Source organism: Myotis lucifugus, unplaced genomic scaffold (genome assembly GCF_000147115.1).
Source record: "Myotis lucifugus unplaced genomic scaffold, Myoluc2.0 scaffold_581, whole genome shotgun sequence".
Lineage (NCBI taxonomy): Eukaryota > Metazoa > Chordata > Mammalia > Chiroptera > Vespertilionidae > Myotis > Myotis lucifugus.
In genome coordinates, this window is record NW_005871629.1 from 126147 (window position 1) to 146646 (window position 20500).

General features: G+C 43.0%; 1 protein-coding gene across 1 annotated transcript; it reads left to right on the top strand.

The window, feature by feature from the left end:
- The first annotated feature begins 7486 nt into the window (after positions 1-7486).
- On the top strand, positions 7487-9386 carry LOC102430272 (condensin-2 complex subunit H2-like). Its single transcript, XM_014446847.2, is given in 3 exon segments — positions 7487-8100; positions 8102-8486; positions 8488-9386. Coding segments are annotated over 3 exon segments (1800 nt in total). The 3' UTR covers positions 9289-9386.
- The last annotated feature ends 11114 nt before the right edge of the window (positions 9387-20500 follow it).

A 20500-nucleotide genomic window follows, 5' to 3' on the forward strand; every position in this document is an offset into this window, starting at 1 on the left:
GCCATGTTGTGCCAGAGGGAGAGGGACTCCCAGTGGCTCAGCTCTTTCCTCTCTTTTTGGTCTTTGCTTATGTTCACTGAACCTAGTTCATAAGACCTTTCAAATACAGACACTCACCCGTGGCTGAGGTGCAGGTGGAGGTGCAGACTTGTAGAGAGGAGAGAGTCAGGGAGAGATGGCTGTGAGAATGGTGCTGAGTCATACCTGTGCCAAACCCAGGCAGCCATTTTCTCCTGAAGAAATAGCCCCTCCCTGCAGTCTCCAGGTAACCAATACAGCCACACCCAGACTACACCCTAAGTGGCAAAAAGGATCCAAAAAAAAAAATTTGAATAGTCCCAGACAGCCCTCAGGGACTGGCCTAAAGAAAGGCCTTCAGTCCCAACAACAGGAAACTGAAAAGCAGCAGACAGTACAGAAGAATGGGATCTTAAAGTAGCCAAAGAAACAACACTTTTTCATTTTCATTTATTTTATCTTATTTTATTTTATTACTAGAGGCCCAGTGCACGAATTTGTGCACAGGTGGGGGCTGGTCCGCCCGGCCCCAATCAGGGTCGGGCCTATCGGAGGGAGGAGGAGATGGTGCGAGGTTGGCTGGCCGGCCCGCCCTGATCAGGGCTGGGAAGGCTGGGGGGAGGGGCCACAGGTGATTGGCCAATGGGCCCCGCCCCTGATTGAGGGGGCTGATTTTGGGCGGGGTCAGCCATGGGGAGGGGCTGTGGGCTAGCTGGCCCTGCCCCTGAATGGGGTGGGGGGCCAATCAGGGGCCAGAGGCCTAGGGGAGGGGCCGTAGGTGGTTGGCCGGCCGGCCCTGACCCTGATCCTGATCGGGGTGGGGAGCTGATCTGGGATGGGGCCAGGCTGGAAGAGGGGCTGAAGGAGGTTGGCCAGCCAGCCAGTCCCGCCCCCTATTGGAGTGGGGGAGCAATCAGGAACAGGGACAGCCACCCTGCCCTCAATTAAGGTGGGAGAGGCCAATCAGGGGCGGGGTCAGCTGGGGGAGGGGCTGCAGGAAGTTGGCTGCAGTGGGTGGCATAGCGACCGGTCATTCTGGTCGTTATAGTGTTCCAGTTGCTAGCTTTTTATCTATATAGATTATTTTGTTATCTCTTTTTTCTTTATTTTCCTTTATTTTCTATTTCTTTTCTATTTCTTTTTGCATTATTTTTTCATCATTCTAATTTTTTTATTTTATCCTATTTTTTAATTAATTTTTTCTATTTTTATTATTATGTTTTTCTTCTCTTTCTTCTTATCCACCCATCCTTTCTACTTCCTCTATACTGAACTGAGGTCCTTACTTTCTGTATAAAAGATTCTGCCCCACCCTCTTTACTGGGTATTTGGTGTTTGTATATTTTGGTTTATCTGTTTGTTCTCTGGTGTTTTCTCTCCATATATATTTTTTTCCTTTTTCTTCCTTTTTCTTCTTTTTCTTTTTTCTTATACCATTTTTTCTCTCTTCTATATCATTTGTGCTCTCTTTTCTCTCCCCTAATTCTCTTTTCTCTGGTGGTCACTTATATTGGGGTTATGAGTGTCATGAGTACATTCATATTTTGTTCCCTTTATGTCGTGTCTTGTCAAGGTGAATTTTATCCTGTTTGGTCAATGTGGTAGAGAGAGTGAGCCACATAACCAGACACCCGGAGAGGAGACTCCATCCACGAATGGGTCAATAACACTCCAGACCCAACTACAGAGGCAGGAAGAAGGCAGCAGTGAGGGCAAGAGTATGAGTAAGTGAGGGAGTAAAAGAGGTGTGGACGTGGTGTGTGTGTGTGTGTGTGTGTGTGTCACAGTTAGATCCCACAGGATCTTTGGGGGCAGGTTGACTGGGCTCGCCTAATCAGGCAGCCTCTGCTACCAACACAAACAGTCCTGAAGTGGCTGGCTCTTCAGTAGAAGCCATGCCTCTTTGAAGGGGAGAGTTGCTGTGACTGGGAGCTGAGCCTCACCTCCACCCAAGGTGCCCTCAGAAAACACCCAGGACTCTAAAGCCACCCCTGCCAGGGACCTGCTGCCTCAACTGAGGTCCCATGGTCACCAAGACTCCAGCCACCCTGGGTGCAGGCTCCTGTGAGTTCCAAAGCATGCTCCCCTCTGGCTGGCCCAATGCTTTAGCCCAGGGCACTGTGACCACACGAGCAGCAGCCACATGAGCAGCCCACCCACATCCAAGGAGCAGCAGCCCCACGAGCAGCCCACCCCACCTGAGGAGTGGCAGCCTCACATGGCCTACCCCTATAGGAGGAGCAGCAGCTGCGTGAGCTGCCTGCCCCCGTCCCAGGAGCAGCAGCTGTGTGAGCAGCCTGACTGCCATTCGAGGAGCAGCAGACTCACACACAGCCCACCACCAACTGAGGAGCAGCAGCCTCACAAGCAGCCCACCCCCATCCAAGAAGCAGCAGCTGCGCAAGCAGCCCGCCCCCTTCTGAGGAGCAGCAGCCACACGAGCAGCTCACTCCTGTCCTCCACAAGCAGCCCGCCCCATATGAGGAGGAGCAGCCCGCCCCCATCCGAGGAGCAGCAGCCCCATGAGCAGCCCGCCACTATCCGAGGAGCAGCAGCCATGTAAGCAGCCTACCCCTGCCAGCCAGAGGAGCCACCACTGCTGGAAATAGCATCCACCAGAGGAGCCACCACCAACTGAGGAGCAGTCGCTGCCACGACTGCCCGAGGAGCAGCCCCTGCATGACTCGACACCTAGAACCTTCAGTGAGAACAAAAATTGGGAGACAAAGAAAACCCCAAAGGAAAGAAAAGGAGAAATTGCCAGAAAAGCAGCTAAGTGAAACAGAGGCATGCAATATGTCAGAAAAAGAATTCAGAATAAGGGTCATACAGGTCATAAACCAGATGGATGAAAAAATCAACAACTTATGTAAGAATCAAGAAGAAATAAAGAGTGATATAAGTGCAATAAAAAAAAAACATGTAAAGTGTCAACAGTAGACTAGGAGAAGTGGAGGACCAAATTAGCGAATTAGAAAACAGGGAAGCAAAACACACCCAAGCTGAACTGCAATTGGAGAAAAAAATTAAAAGACAGGAGGAGAGCCTAAGGGAGCTTTGGGACAATATGAAACAAAGCAACATACAATTAATAGGGGTGCCAGAATAACAGGAAGAGGAACAAGGGTTAGAAAACCTATTCGAAGAAATAATGTCAGAAAACTGCCCTGATGTGGGGAAGAAAAAATTCACACAAGCACAGAGAGTCCCAAACAAGATGAACTGGAAAAGATCCACACCAAGACACATCATAGTTACGATGGCAAATGTTCAGGACAAAGAGAGAATCTTAAAGGCTGCAAGAGAGAGACAGAAAGTTACATACAAGGGATCTCCCATTAGATTATCAAATGATTTTTCAACAGAAATACATCAGGCTAGAAAGGAATGGAAGGAAATTTACAAAGTGATGCAAAGAAAGGGACCAAATCCAAGAATACTCTATCAAGCAAGGCTATCATTCAAAATTGAAGGGGAAATAAGGAGCGTCACAGATAAAAAAATAGGCTAAGGGACTTGATCACTACCAAGCCAGCAATGCAAGAAATGCTAAAGGGACTGGTGTCAAAAAATAAATAAATAAATAAAAAGGGAAGAAGAAACACAGGCACAAATAATAAAAATGGCTACAAACAGGTACCTATCAATAATAACTATAAACATAAACTAACTAAATGCTCCAATCAAAAGACATCGAGTGGCTGAATGGATAAAAAAAAATGACCCATATATATGCTGTCTACAAGAGACCCACCTCCCTCAGAACAAGGGAGTCTCACAGACTGAAAGTGAAGGGATGAAAAAATATATTTCAGGCAAATAGAAATGAAAAAAAGCTGGGGTAGCAATATTTATATCTGACAAAATACACCTCAAAGTGAAGGCCATAACAAGAGATAATGAAGGCCACTTAATAATACTAAGGGATCAATATAACAAGAGGATATAACCCTGGTAATTATATATGGACCCAATGCAGGAGCACCCAAATACATTAAAAAAAACCTCCTGTAAGATATCAAGGGAGAAATTGACAACAATACAATCACAGTAAGAGACTTTAATACCCCACTGAAATCACTGGATGAATCCTGAGGACAAAAAATCAGCAAAGAAATAGCAATCCTAAATGACAAACTAGAGCAGATGGACTTAATTGACATCTTCATAACAATTCACCCCCAAGCCATGGAATATACATTCTTCTCAAGTCCACAGGGGACATTTTCAAAGATAGACCACATATTGGGTCACAGGCATAGTCTCTCCAAATTTAGGAAGACTGAAATCATATCAAGCATCTTGTCAGACCAAAATGGCATATTAGAAATAAACTAAACAATCCAAAAAATTCAAACACTTGGAAGCTGAATAGCATGCTATTAAACAATGATTGGGTTACCAAAGACATCAAAGAAGAAATTAAAAACATCCTGGAAACAAATGACAATGAAAACACAACAACCCAAAATCTATGGGACACAGTGAAAGCAGTCCTGAGAGGGAAGTTTATAGCTATACAGGCCTACCTCAAAAAAATAAGAAAAAAATGGTAATAAATCATCTAACTGTATAACTCAAAGAATTAGAAAGAGAGCAACAAGGAAAGCCCAGAGTGAGCACAAGGAAGGAGATAATAAAGATCAGAGCAGAAATAAATGACATACAGAGACCGAAAAAACAATACAAAAGATCAATGAAACCAAAAGCTGGTTCTTTAAAAGGATAAACAAGATTGATGAACCTCTAGCCAGGCTCACTAAGAAGCAAAGAAAGAGGACCCCAAATAAACAAAATCAAAAATGAAAGAGGCGAAATAACAACAGATCAGACAGAAATACAAAGGATTGTTATAAAATACTATGAACAACTCTATTCCAACAAAGTATACAACTTAGAGGAAATGGATAGATTCCTAGGAAAATACAACCTTCCAAAACTCAATCAGGAAAAATCTAAAAATCTCAATAGGCCAACAACTATGGAGGAAATTAAAGCAGTCATCAAAAAGCTTCCAGCAAACAAAAGCCTGGGGCCAGACGGCTTCCCAGGGGAGTTTCAAGGAAGAACTAAAACCTATCCTCCTCAGAATTATCCTAAAAAATTCAAGAGGAAGGAACACTTCCAAGCTCATTCTATGAAGCCAGCATTACCCTAAAACCAAAACCAGATAAAAACAACACAATGAAAGAGAATTACAGGCCAATATCCCTCAGGAACATAGATGCCAAAATCCTCAACAAGATTCTAGCAAATCTGATCCGGCAGTAAATCAGAAAGATCATACACCATGACCAAGTAGGATTTATCCCAGGGATGCAAGGATGGTACAATATCTGCAAACCAATAAACGTGACACGTCACATAAACAAATTGAGAGATAAAAATCACATGGTCATATCAATTGATGCAGAAAAAGCATTTGACAAAATGCAACACCCTTTCTTGATAAAAACCCTCAGCAAAATGGAATAGAGGGATTATACCTCAACATAACAAAAGCCTTATATGACAAATCTACAGCCAGCATCATACTCAATGGGCAAAACTAAAACCATTCTACCTAAGAACAGGAATGAGACGGGGATGCCCACCTTCACCACTCCTGTTCAACATAGTTCTGGAAGTGCTAGCCATAGAAATTAGACAAGAAGAAAAAATAAAAGGTCTCCAAATTGAAAAAGAAGAAGTAAAACTGTCAGTATTTGCAGATGACAAGATACTGTACACAGAAAACCCTAAAGACTCCATCAAAATATTATTAGACTTAATAATTTCACAATGCAGCAAGATGCAAAATTAAGGCCAAGAAATCCATGGTATTTTTATACACCAATAGTGAACTTATAGAAAGAGAGGTTTAAAAAACAATCCCATTTACCATCCCACCAAAAAAATTAAGATACCTAGGAATAAACATAACTAAGAAGGTAAAAGACCTGTACCCAGAAAACTACAGGACAATGAAAAAGGAGATAGAGGAAGACATAAACAGATGGAAGAACATACCATGTTCATGGATTTGGTAGAATCAACATCATTAAAATGTCCATATTACCCAAAGCAATCTATAGATTCAATGCACTCCCCATTAAAATACCAATGGCATATTTCACAGACCAAGAACAAACTCTCCAAAAATTCATCTGGAATAAAAAAAAAGACCCCAAATAGCTTCAGCAATCTTGAGAAAAAAGAACAAAGCAGAAGGGATCTCAATACCAGATATCAAGCTGTATTACAAAGCCACTGTTCTCAAAACTGCCTGGTACTGGCACAAGAACAGACATATAGACAAATGGAATAGAAGAGAGAACCCAGAAATCGACCCAAACCACTGTGCTCAATTAATATTTGACAGAGGAGGCAAGAACATACAATGGAGTCAAGATAGTCTCTTCAATAACTGGTGTTGGGAAAATTGGACAGATATATGCAAAAATGAAACTAGATCACCAACTTACACCATACACAAAAATAAACTCAAAATGGATAATGGACTTAACATAAGACAGGAAACCATAAAAATATTAGAGGAATCCAAAGGCAGCAAAATCTCAGACATATGCCAAAGCAGTATCTTCACTGATACAGCTCCAAGGGCAATGGAAACTAAGGAAAAAATAAACAAACAGAACTACATCAAAATAAAAAGCTTCTGATCAGCAAAAGAAACCATCAACAAAACAACAAGAAAGCCCACTGCATGGGAGAACATATTTGCCAATGTTATCACTGATAAGGGTTTAATCTCCAACATTGACAGAGAACTCATACAACTTAACAAAAGGAAGATAAACAACCCAATCAAAAACCGGGCAATGGATCTAAATAGGTACTTTTCGAAAGAGGACATTAGGAAAGCCGAGAGACATATGAAAATATGCTCAAAGACACTAATCCTCTGAGAGATGCAAATCAAAACAACAATGCGGTACCATCTCACACCTGTCAGAATGGCTATCATCAACAAACGACAAGTGCTGGCAAGGATGTGGAGAAAAAGGAACCCTGGTGCACAGCTGGTGGGAATGCAGACTGGTGCAGCCACTGTGGAGAACAGTATGGAGTTTACTCAAAAAACTAAAAATAGAACTCCCATTTGACCCAGTGATTCCACTTCTAGGAATATATCCCAAGAAACTAGAAACACCAATCAGAAAGGATATATGCACCCCTATGTTCATAGCAGCACAATTCACCATAGCTAAGATTTGGAAACAGCCTAAGTGCCCATCAGCAGATGAGTGGATTAAAAAACTGGTAAATCGAGCGCGCGGAGGCATTTCCAGTGAGTAGGTGGCAGAAAGCCTAGGCGCCTGCGTCATAGGTGTGCGCCCGGTGCCCCGCGGTTCTCGCTGTCCTGGGCGGGAGCCGAAAAATGGCGCCAGAAGTGGTGGCGGGCTGAGGGCGTTGGCCCCCTCGAAGCCAACCCCGTGGGCCCCGGGCTGCCCCAGCCACTGCGGGCATGGAGGACGTGGAGGTGCGCTTCGCCCACCTCCTGCAGCCCATCCACAACCTCACCAAGAACTGGGAGGTGGACGTGGCGGCCCAGCTGGGCGAATATCTGGAGGAGCCGGACCAGATCTGCATTTCTTTTGACGAAGGCAAAACCACAATGAACTTTGTGGAGGCAGCGCTGCTGATCCAGGGCTCCGCCTGTGTCTACAGTAATAAGGTTGAATACCTCTACTCACTGGTCTACCAGGCCCTCAATTTCATCTCTGGCAAGAGGAGGGCCAGGCAGCTCCCGGCGCAGGAAGACGGGGCCAGCAGGGACGCCAGCTCCAGGGCCTCCCAGCGGGTGGAGGATGAGTTCCTGTTGCTGGATGACCTGCCCGACACCCGTGCTAATGTGGACCTGAGGAATGAGCAGGCCCCCTGTGAGGTCGCCATCATCCCCCTCCTGCCCATGGCCCTGGTAGCCCTGGATGAGATGGACAAGAACAGCCACCCCTTGTACAGCTGTCAGGGGGAGGTCCTGGCCAGTCGGAAGGATTTTAGGATGAACACGTGCACCCCTCACCCCCGAGGAGCCTTCATGTTGGAGCCAGTGGGCTTGTCCCCCAGAAAGACTGCTGCCCAGGACAGCTGGATGCGCTGAGGAGCAGCCAATGGAAGTCTCTATGATCAGGAGTCCGGTCCCTGTGCCTGACATCTCCCAGGAGTCAGGCACGTCTCCAGAAGGCCCGATGTCCACAGGTGGGGATGAGGATGAGGATGCAGAGGGGGTGGCAGAGCTCCCTGAGGTCCCCCTGGAGCCCCAGGAGTCCAGGAGCCCACAGCAGAGCACTGCCCAGCCCAGGAGGTTTGAGTTGAGGGAGAGGCGGGAGGCCCTGGAGCCAGGGTCCCAGCTGAAGGAGACCCCAGACCCCTGGCAGAGCCTGGACCCCTTCAGCTCCCTGGACTCTAAGCCCTTCAAGAAAGGTAAACCCTACTCCGTGCCCGCCTGCGTGGAGGAGAGTTCCAGGACAGAAGTGCAAGAGGAAGGGGACCGCCAAGCTGCAGGACTTCCACCAGTGGTACCTGGCCACCTATGCTGACCATGCTGACAGCAGGAGGCTCTGGAAAAAGGGCCCATCCTTTGCAGACATGGAGGTTCTGTACTGGAAACATGTGAGGGAGCAGCTGGAGACCCTCCGGAAACTGCAGAGGGAGGCAGCTAAGCGGTGGCTGCCGAGGGCCGAGGAGGGGCTGTGGCCTGTTGAGGAGGACTGCCTGGAGGACTCCCTGGAGGAGCTGGGGGCAGCAGATGACTTTCTAGAGCCCAAAGAATACGCAGAGCCTGACGGGGCAAAGCCTGAGGACGCTGCAGACCTGGAAGCAGAGGCCATGCCGGCATCCCTGAGCTACGAGGAGCTGGTCCGGAGGAACGTGGAGCTCTTCATCACCACGTCTCAGAAGTTCGTCCAGGAGACGGAGCTGAGCCAGTGTGTCAGGGACTGGGAGGACAGCATCCAGCCCCTGCTCCAGGAGCAGGAGCAGCATGTGCCCTTTGACATCCACCTGTATGGGGACCAGATGGTCTCAAGGTTCAGTCAGCTCAAACAGTGGTGTCCCTTTGCAAAGCTGGTGGCGGGACAGCCTGCCTTCGAGGTGTGCCGCGCCATGCTGGCCTCTCTGCAACTGGCCAATGACCACACAATAGAGATCACTCAGCAGCCAGGGCTGGAGGCAGCTGTGGACACCATGTCCCTAAGACTGCTCACACACCAGCGGGCCCACAAGCACTTCCAGACCTACACCACCCGCTCCATGGCTCAGCCCTGAGTGGGCAGCCCTGTCCCCCATGATGTTGGGCCCACATCTGCTCACTTCACACTTGCTTCCTGGCTGGCCCAGCCTAATAAAGTGGTGTTGCCACCCCCCCAAAAAAAAAAAAACACTAGTATATCTACACAATGGAATACTATGCTGCGGTAAAAATATAGAAGGAATTCTTACCATTTGCAACAGCATGGATGGAACTGGAGAGCATTATGCTAAGTAAAATAAGCCAGTCAGAGAAAAATAAATATCACATGATTTCACTCATTTGTGGAATATAATGAACAACATGAACTGATGAACAAAAACAGATCCAGAGTCAGAGTATCATTGATCAGACCGTCAAACCTCAGAGGGAAGGTAGGGGAGGGTGGAGGTAGGCAGAGAGATCAACCAAAGGACTTGTAAGCATGCATATAAGCCTAACCAATGGACATAGACACCAGAGGGGTGAGGGCATGAGTGGGGGGGTGAGGGAGCAACAGGGGGATAAGGACACATATGTAATACCTTAATCAATAAAGAAAAAAATAAAAAGGAAAACAGTATAAGGCACCTCTGGGACAACATAATTGTGACAACATTTAAATCATAGTAGTACCAGAAGATAAGAAGAGAAAAAAGGATCAAACAGAATTTTTTAAAAATCTGATTACACAGCCCTGACCAGGTAGCTCAGTTGGTTAAAGCACTGTTTCAATATGCCAAGGTTGCAGGTTCAATCCTGTCAGGGCACATACAAGAAACAACCAATGAATACATAAATAAGTGGAACAACGAATTGATCTCTCTCTCTCTCTCTCTCTCTCTCTCTCTTCCTCCCTCCCCACCTCCCTCCCTGCCCCCTCTCTCGCTCTCCCGCCCTCTCTCTCTCCCTCTCTGTCTCTAAATCAATTTTTGAAATTCCGGTTACACAAAAGAAAATAAATAATCATTGACAGTTATCAGAGAAATGTAAATTAAGGAAGCTCAAGGCATCATTTCATAACAAATAAATTAGGAACATTTCTTCTTGCTGTGATACCAAGTGTGGTAAGGTTACAATATAACTGGTAACCTGCTGATAACATGCTTAACCTCTTCTAGAAAATAATATGGCAATAGATAGCAAAAGTAATACAAAATTCAGACTCACTAGCTCAAGAAATTCAATCCTGAGAATTTATCCTAAAGAATTCAACCAAAGAATAAAATCTATTAATATGAATAAATTGTCAATAGTAATGTCAATAACAGAAAGAAAAAACTGAAAACAACATACGTGCTATGGACCAGTAATATCACAATTAGAAAGCAAGCTGCCTCCAGGTCTGCAGAGTGGAAACAGGACCAGAGGACTCTGGAGTTGGAGCTGCAGGGCCAGGGAGCAGCCCCATGCACAACATGAGCTGAAACCTGCAGTGAGCAATGCTGACAACAAGGAGGGCAGAGTAGGAGGTGGAACAGGAGCTGAGCTGAACAGAAGGAGTGAAGAAAGATAAGAGAGGTTGAAAAATGAAAGCAAGCTACTCCTGTTTGAGGCTAGACAATGGCAATATGAGTCCGCTGGGAACGAGCTGGCATCTAATTAAAATTGCATTACTATTATGTACCAAGAGCTTTCTTCTTTGTGGTTCTGTGCTTCTTTGTACTTCCCTAATTCTCCACAGTAAATATATTTATAATCAGAAAAAAAATGTTATTTGTAAAGAGAAAATAAAACACGAGCCTAATCCTTGCTACTCTATCCTTTTTACAAATTCAGACTCTTAGGCCCCACCACAGACGCAGTGAATCAGAATCCCAGGTTAACAAATCCGCAGGTTAACAATTAACCAATGTGCATGTTTCCTCGCATTTTTACAGTCTGGGAAGTACTACTCTAGTTCCTCTGGTCTCCACATACCCAAAGTGTGTGCTGCATGAGAACCTACCGGGTTCTGCTGTAGCCTTTCTGGGTGAAGACATGTCCCCGTGTGCAGATAAGATGGATAAAGGTTTCTTATGTCCTGAGATTCAGCAGAAGGTCTAACTAGTATCCTGAGGCCAGCACACAATTGTTCACCTGGTCAAACACACAATGCAAAGGATTTTCTTAGACCACTGAAGTTTTCACAGCCTCGGCATATTGCTCATTTATTCGGTCACTGTCCCTCAGTGGCTTAATTCTCTTAATGCCCTACTATGCTGAAATAGATGCTTAGGAATACAGTATTGAATGGATACAAGAATTAACCACAGAGTGTGTCTGTCTTCAAGGAGTTCATGTTCAAGCTAAAAAAAGTCCTCACATGGGACAAGCATTGTTTCTCTGCTAATCCTTCCCATATAGACCTGTGAAATCATGTTGCATTCCCTGCTTTGGTTAAAACCTAGTGTATATTTTGTCCAGTGACCTTTCAATTAGCTACCTCCAAATGAAATCGGATTGCTATAATCTGAATTTAAAAATTAATGTTTTAAAACATATGTATTTAAAAACTTTCAGATATAGGATGTTAAGAAAGGTTATTTAAAGCATGGAAGTAAAGCAAAGAGATAGGTGGCATGTCCTCTCAATGCTACATGAGGACATTGCGTAAACAGGCCCTCTTAAGGATTATTTAATTACTAGAGGCCCGGTGCACAGATTCGTGGGATCCCTTGGCCTGGCCTGCGGGGATCGGGCCGAAACTGGCTCTCTGACATCCCCCTAGGGGATTGCAAGAGGGCACAGGTCAGGCCAAGGGACCCCACCAGTGCACAAATCCATGCACTGGGCCTCTAGTATGCATATAAGATCTTTGGTTAATCTCTTCCCACCCTCCCTACTTCCCCCTTCCCTCTGAGATTCATCAGTCTGTTCCATGTTTCCATGCCTACGCATTGAGCATCTGCCCCCTGGTGGTCAGTGTGTGTCATAGCTACCAGTCAAACGGTCAGACACTTAGCATATTAGGCTTTTATATATGTAGATGTAGATAACACATAGTTACTTATGTATTATTGTACTTTGTTCAAATCATTGCTTACTGTTGATTAAGAGTCCTAGACTTAGTCAATTACATGTTACCTTAGGTTTTTGTTCAGTAGTAATACAAATAATTTCTATGTGACAGAAAACACTAAAGATTATAATTTATTGTCCTGTCAGATATTAACCACCCTAATGGTAACTTTCCTTTCTACATAAATATAGGTTTTCTTTATAATTAGAAAAAGCATTACATTATAAAAAACTAAACTAATAACAATTTCAAAAAAGTATAAAATATGCTAAATAATAACCTGAGTATGGTCTTCCAAGATAGACCATACTCAGGTTCACACTTATCTGATTTAGGTGAATTAGGAGATGAGATTTGGGACATCCTGAGTTGATAATATTTTGAGGAGATTTTAAACTCAGTTGGTGATGGAACTGCTCAAGTTTCCTGGAGAAGTTAAGATGAAGTGAAGGTATTCTGCACATGGTAAGGATATAGCCTTGGGGGGCTGGAGGCCAGATTGTTCTGGTTTTAATTGCCTCAACCAATTAAAGTGTGCTTCCAAGAATGGCCAGCAACTACCAAAAGATACAAAGAGGCAAAAGTTTGATGTAGTCCCATTTGTTTATTTCTTCTTTTGTTTCCCTTGCTTGAGGAGATATGTCAGAAAAAATATTAAGAAAACAATCAACAATATGAAAAGACAACCCACTGAATGGGAGAATTTATTAGTCTATGATACACTGGATAAAGGGTTACTATCAAAAATTAATAAATACCATATAAAACTCAACACCAAAATAACAAATAATCCAATTAAAAAATGGGCACAGGCCTAGCAGCATGGTTCAGTGATTGAGTGAGGACCTATGAACCAGAACATGGTTCGATTCCCCGTCAGGGCACATGCCCGGTTGCAGGCTCGATCCCTAGTGTGGGGCACGCAGAAGGCAGCCAATCAATGATTTTCTCTCATCACTGATGTTTCTATCTCTCTATCCCTCTCCCTTCTTCTCTGACATCAATAAAAATATTTTTTTTAAGTGAGCAAAGGACCTGAATAGAAATTTCTCCAAAGAGGACATACAGATGACCAATAAACAGATGAAAATATGCTCAAAGTCACTAATCATCAGAGAAATGAAAATTACAACCACAATGAGATATCACCTCATACCTGTCAGAATAGCTATTATTAATCAACAAATAAGTTGGCCAGGATGTGCAGGAAGGGAACCCAGGTGCACTGTTGGTGGGAATGCAGATTGATAGAGCCACTATGGAAAACAGTATGGAGATTCCTCAAAAATATTAAAAAATGGAGCTGCATTGTGACACAGCAATTTCATTTCTGGGACTAAACCTTAATAAGTCTGAAACACTGATTTGAAAGACTATATTTACCCTATGTTCATTTCAGTGTTGTTTACAATAGCCAAGATATGGAAGCAGCCTAAGTGCCCATCAATAGATGAGTGGATTAAAAAGCTGTGGTACAAAAATAAAGGACTGTAAGAAAATACTATCAACAACTATATGCCAACAAGCGGGACAATGTGGATGAAATGGACAAATTCCTAGAAAAATACAATCTCCCAAAATTGAAACAGGAAGAATCAGAAACCTGAACAGGCCAATAACTGAGGAAATAGAAGCAGTAATAAAAAATTCCTCATAAACAAAAGCCTGGTCTGGATGGCTTCACAGGGGAGTTTTACCAAACACTCAAAGAAGAACTGACACCTCTACTCCTCAAACTATTCCACAACATCCAAGAGGAAGGAATATTCCAAGCTCTTTTTATGAGGCCAGTATTACTCTAATTCCAAAACCAGATAAAGACACTACAAAGAAAGACAATTACAGGCCAGTATACCTGAACATAGATGCTAAAATACTCAACAAAATATTAGCAAATCCAGGAGAAACCAAGATGGCAGCATAGGTAAACACCAGAAATTGCTGCCTCAAACAAACACTTCAAAAATACAACTAAAAGACAAAACAGACATCATCCAGAACCACAGGAAGGCTGGCTGAGTGGAAATTCTACAACTAGGAAGAGAGAGAAAAGCACACTGAGCCTCAGAGGAGGTGCAGAAGTAACGTGCAGAGGTACGGAGGAGCTCGTGGAAAGGGCTGGCAACTGAGGACGAGGTTGTCTTTTTCAATCAGGAGGGAGTCTCAAGCTCCCGACTGCTCTGAACTCCAGTTCCCGGCAAGTCTCTGGGGACCCAGACTCATATGGGGAGAAACTGGACTGTCTGGCATCGGTCAGAACTCGAGGGCAGCTTTCTCTCAGAGGTGCTTGCAGCGATTACCAGGACACTGAGACTCGGGGCCTCTTAGGGTAGGACTGAGGATAAGCCATAGCTGTTTGCTCCGCCCTGTTGATTCCCTGAGACCCTGCCCCACCCAAGCTGTGCGCAGAGGCTTTTGTATATGAATGGGCTGGCCCTTTGAGATCTAAAATTACCTAACAAACTACAGCTGGGTCAGAGAGACCCAGAACTTCCAAAAGAAGGCCCAAGGCCCCACAGCAGCTTGCATTGCTTCACAGCTGGGCCTCATCGGGGCATCTCCAAACCCCAAACAAGGGAGAGGAATCTGCAGATCTCTACGTAGCTCCTGCTGGGTAGCCTCAGGCAGAGGCTAAATTAGCACCTCCTTAGAGATCCAAGAGCCCTTGTACCCAGTGGGCAGATTGAGACCATCCAGATTACAACTCCTCAGATCCATAAGGGATACACTCAGGGGGCAGACTCAGTGAGCACCAAAGCCCCTCTGAAGCAAATCTTGCCCCAGAAGGGTGTCTTCAGCACAGAAGTTCTCCCACTGCAGACACAGCTGATTCTCACAGCCAATTGGCCTGGAGGTCAATTCATCCCAGTGATAATTACAACAATAAAGGCTTAACTACAACAAGACTGTGCACAAAGCCCACAAAGGGGTGCACCAAGAGTGTCCACCTCAGGTATTGGGGAGGCTGAGCCACTGGGCCCTATAAGACACCTAGCACACAAAGCCATTCTATCAACACAGGGAAGCAGCCAAAATGCGTAGACAAAGAAACAGATCACAAATGACAGAAATGGAGGAAAGCAAACTACTGGATATAGAGTTCAAAACCATGGTTATAAGGTTTTTCAAGAATTTTCTAGAAACCGCTGATAAATTTAGTGAGACCCTCGAGGATATGAAAAAAGACCAACTAGAAATTAAGCATACACTGACTGAAATAAAGAATAATATATAGAGATCAAACAGCAGAAAAGAGGATCCCAAGAATCAAGTCAAAGATTTGAAATACGAAGAAACAAAAAATACCCAACCGGAAAAGCAAAAAGAAAAAAGAATCCAAAAATATGAAGATAGTGTAAGGAGCCTCTGGGACAACTTCAAGCATACCAACATCCGAATTATAGGGGTGCCAGAAGAAGAGAGAGAGCAAGATATTGAAAACCTATTTGAAGAAATAATGACAGAAAACTTTCCCTACCTGCTGAAAGAAATAGACTTACAAGTCCAGGAACACAGAGAACCCCAAACAAAAGGAATCCAAAGAGGACCACACCAAGACACATCATAATTAAAATGCCAAGAGCAAAAGACGAAGAGAGAATCTTAAAAACAGCAAGAGAAAAAAAGTAAGTTACCTACAAGGGAGGACCCATACGACTGTCAGCTGATTTCTCAACAGAAACTATGCAGGCCAGAAGGGGGTGGCAAGAAATATTCAAAGTGATGAATAGCAAGAACCTACAACCAAGATTACTTTATCCAGCAAAGCTATCATTCAGAATTGAAGGTCAGATAAAGAGATTCACTGATAAGAAAAAGCTAAAGGAGTTCATCACCACCAAACCAGTATTATATGAAATGCTGAAAGGTATTCTTTAAGAAGAGGAAGAAGTAACGGTAAAGATAAAAATTATGAACAACAAATACATATCTATCAACAAGTGAATCTAAAAATCAAGTGAATAAAAAATCTGATGATCAGAGTAAACTGGTGAATATAATAGAATATAATAGAATCCATAGAAAGGGAGTGGACTGACAATTCTCAGGGGGGAGAGGGGTGTGGGGGGTGTGGGAAGAGACTGGACAAAAATCGTACACCTATGGATGAGGAGAGTGGGGGGTAAGGGCAGAGGGTGGGTTGGGAACTGGGTGGAGGGGAGCTATGGGGGGAAAAAGAGGAACAACTGTAATAATCTGAACAATAAAGATTTATTTAAAAAAATATATTAGCAAATCCAGAAATATGTTAAAAACATCATACACCATGACCAAGTGGGATTTATTCCAGAGATGAAAAGCTAGTACAATATTCGCAAATCAAGAAACGTGATATATCACCTAAACAAACTGAAAGACAAAAACCACATGATTATATCAATAGATGCAGAAAAAGCATTCAGCAAAATCCAACACCCATTTTTGATAAAAACTTACAGCCAAGTGGGAATAAAGGGAGCATATCTCAACATAATAAATGCCATATGTGACAAACCTACAGCCAACATCATACTCAACAGGCAAAAACTAAAACCATCTCTCCTAAGAACAGGAACAAGATAGGGATACCACTTTCACCACTCTTATCCAACATAGTACTGGAAGTTCTAGACATAGCAATCAGACAAGAAGAAATAAAAGGCATTCAAATTGGAAAGGAGGAAGCAAAATTCTCATTATTCACAGATGACATGATATTGTACATAAAAAACCCTAAAGACTCCACCAAAAAACTACTAGATTTAATAAATAAATTTGGCAATGCAGCAGGACACAAAATCAACACCCAAAAATTGATGTCTTTTTTATACACCAATAATGAATTCTCAGAAAGAGAAACTAAACGAATCATCTCATTTATCATTGCAACAAAAAAATAAAAACTTAGGAATAGGAATAAACTTAACCAAACAGGTAAAAGACTGGTACTTGGAAATCTAAAGACATTGAAAAAAGAGATAGAGGAAGATATAAACAAGTGGAAGAATATACCATGTTCATGGACTGGTAGAATCAACGTAATTAATATGTTCATACTACCCAAGGCAATCTGCAGATTCAATGCAAACCCTATTAAAATACCAACAGCATATTTTACAGATCTAGAAAAAATACTCCAAAAATTTATATGGACTAAAAAAAGACCCCAAATAGCTGAGCAAGCTTGAAAAAGAAGAAAAAAGTTGGAGAAATTATAACACCAGATATCAAGTTATACTACAAAGCCACCATAATGAAAACAGCCTGGTACTGTCACAAGAACAGGCATATAGATCAATGCAACAGAACAGAGACCACAGAAATTGAGTAAGGCCATTATGCTCAACCAATATTTGACAAAGGAGGCAAGAACATATAATGGAGTCAAGACAGTCTCTTCAATAAATGGTGTTGTGAAAATTGGACAGATACATGCAAAAAAAAAATGAAACTAGACCACCAACTTACACCATACACAAAAATAAACTTAAATTGAATAAAAGACTTAAATGTAATTCGGTAAACCATAAAAATCCTAGAAGAAACCATAGGCAGCAAAATCTCACACATCTCTCATAGCAACATGTTTACAGATACATCTCCTAGGGCAGTGGTCGGCAAACTGCGGCTCCCGAGCCACATGCGGCTCTTTGGCCCCTTGAGTGTGGCTCTCCCACAAAATACTGACTTCTGCGCATCAAAATAAAAAGCTCCTGCACAGCAAAAGAAACCATCAACAAAATGAAAAGGGAGTCCAATATATGGGAGAACATATTTGCTAATGATACATCTGATAAAGGTTTAATATCCAAAATATATAGTGAACTCATACAACTTAACAAAAGGAAGACAAACAATCCAATTTAAAAAAGGGCAAGCGACCTAAATAGACACTTCTCCAAAGAGGACATACAGATGGTCAAGAGACATATGAAAAAATGCTCAGAGTTACTATCATCAGAGAGATGCAAATTAAAACGACACTGAGTGTTGGGGCTGGCAAGCCGACCCTGAGCAACGGATGAATGGATTACTCCAACACAACTTTTGCTGTGAAAGAGGGCTAAGGTACTGCCTGGCTAAAGGAACCAAACAGCCTCGATTGCCTGCCTCATTAGGCTTTTATTGTAGCAGCAGTTTGAGATAAAGCTTCTCTTTTAGATATAATCAGTAGGGTAAAAAATATTGGGAGGACACATGTGTTTGTAGTATCCTTTAAGCAAGGACACCCAAAGATTAAGCATAAGGATTCCAGTAAACACCCGGGAGTCTGCACATGCACAGATTTGTATGGAAAGGTCAAGGAAAAATTAGGGGCACCGTCTTCAGCACTCCCCTAAGTCAGAATTCCAATAAACAGGTGGGTGGCCTTACACACACTTCCCTTTTCTTGGAATGTCCTCCTTACAAACTTTCCAACCAAGTCTCATGCTTCCCCACAACTGAGGTATCACCTCACACCTGTCAGAATGGCTTCCATCAACAAATCAACAAATGACAAGTGCGAGGATGTGGAGAAAAGGGAACCCTAGTATACTGCTGGTGGAATGCAGACTGGTACAGACACTGTGGAAAACGGTATGGAGTTTTCCCAAAAAACTATTAAACCGCCATTTGACCCAGTGATCCCACGTCTAGGAATATATCCTAAGAAACCAGAAACACCAAACAAAAAGAATGTGTGCACCCCTATGTTCATAGCACCACAATTTACAATAGCTAAGATCTAGAAATAGCCCAAGTGCCCATCAGTAGATGAGCGGATAAAAAAAAACTGTGGTACAGGTACACCATGGAATACTATGCAGCAGCAAAAAAGAACAATCTCTTACCCTTTGAGACAGCATGGAGGGACCTGGAGAGTATCATGCTAAGTGAAATAAGTCAGTCAGAGAAAGACAAGTACCACCTGACCTCACTCATATGTGGAATCTAATGAACAAAATAAACTGATGAACAAAACAGATTCAGAGGCATAGAAGGATAGAACAGAGTGCGGGATCTCAGAGGGAAGGCGGGAGAGGATGGGTCGGTGAGAGGTAATCAACCAAAGACCTTGTATATCTATGCATAACCCATGGATACGGACAATTAAGTGATGAAAGCCTGAGACAGGAGGTGACAGTGGGCTAGAGGGGGTTAGTGGGGAGAAAGGGGAACATATGTAATACTTCCAACAATAAAGATTATAATTTGAAATAAAGCTGTGGTACATTTACAAAATGGAACACTACTCTGTCTTAAAAAAAAATAAATCTTACCTTTTGCAACAGCATAGATTACTCCTAGAGGGTAGATACTATTCTAAGTGCATTAAGCCAGTCAGAGAAAGACAAATACTATATCATTTCACTTATATGTGGAATCTAATGAACAAAATAAACAAACAAAATAGAAACAGACCATAAATATAGAGAACAGACTGCAAGCTGAGAGAAGGGAGGGGCTGGGTGAAATAGGTGACGGGATTAAGAAAAAACACTCATAGACACAAACAACAGTATGTTGATTATCAGAGAATAAGGGGGCTTGAGGCAGATAGCAATGGGAGATAAATGGTGATGAAAGGAGACTTGACCTTGGGCAGTGAACACAAATACAATGTACAGATGATATATTACAGAATTGCACATTAGAAACCTATAAATTTTATTAATCAATGTCACCTGAATAAATTCAGAAGGATCCTCCCCTGGAGCCTTCAGAGAGCATGGCCCTGCTGACACCTTGATTTCAGACTTTAAGCTTCCAGAACTGTGAGAATACATTTCTGTAGAAATGTGGTTCTCAACCTTCCTAATGCCGCGACCCTTTAATACAGTTCCTCATGTTGTGGTGACCCCCAAGCATGAAATTATTTTCGTTGCTACTTCGTAACTGTAATTTTGCTACTGTTATGAATCGTAATGTAAATATCTGATGTGCAGGATGTATTTTCATTGTTACAAATTGAACATAATTAAAGTATAGTGATTAATCACAAAAACAATATGCAATTATATATGTGTTTTCCGATGGTCTTAGGCGACCCCTGTGAAAGGGTCATTCGACCCCCAAAGGGGTCACAACCCAAGGTTGAGAACCGCTGCACTAAGAGCACAAGCCACAAAGGAAAAAAACTGATAATTAGAATTAAAAGTTTCTGCTCTTTAAATGATACCATTAAGAAAATACAAAGACAGCCCTGGCTGGTGTGGCTCCGTGAGTTGGGTCTTGTCCTGTGCACCGAAAGGTGGCAAGGTTTGATTCCCAGTTTCCAGCTCAATCTC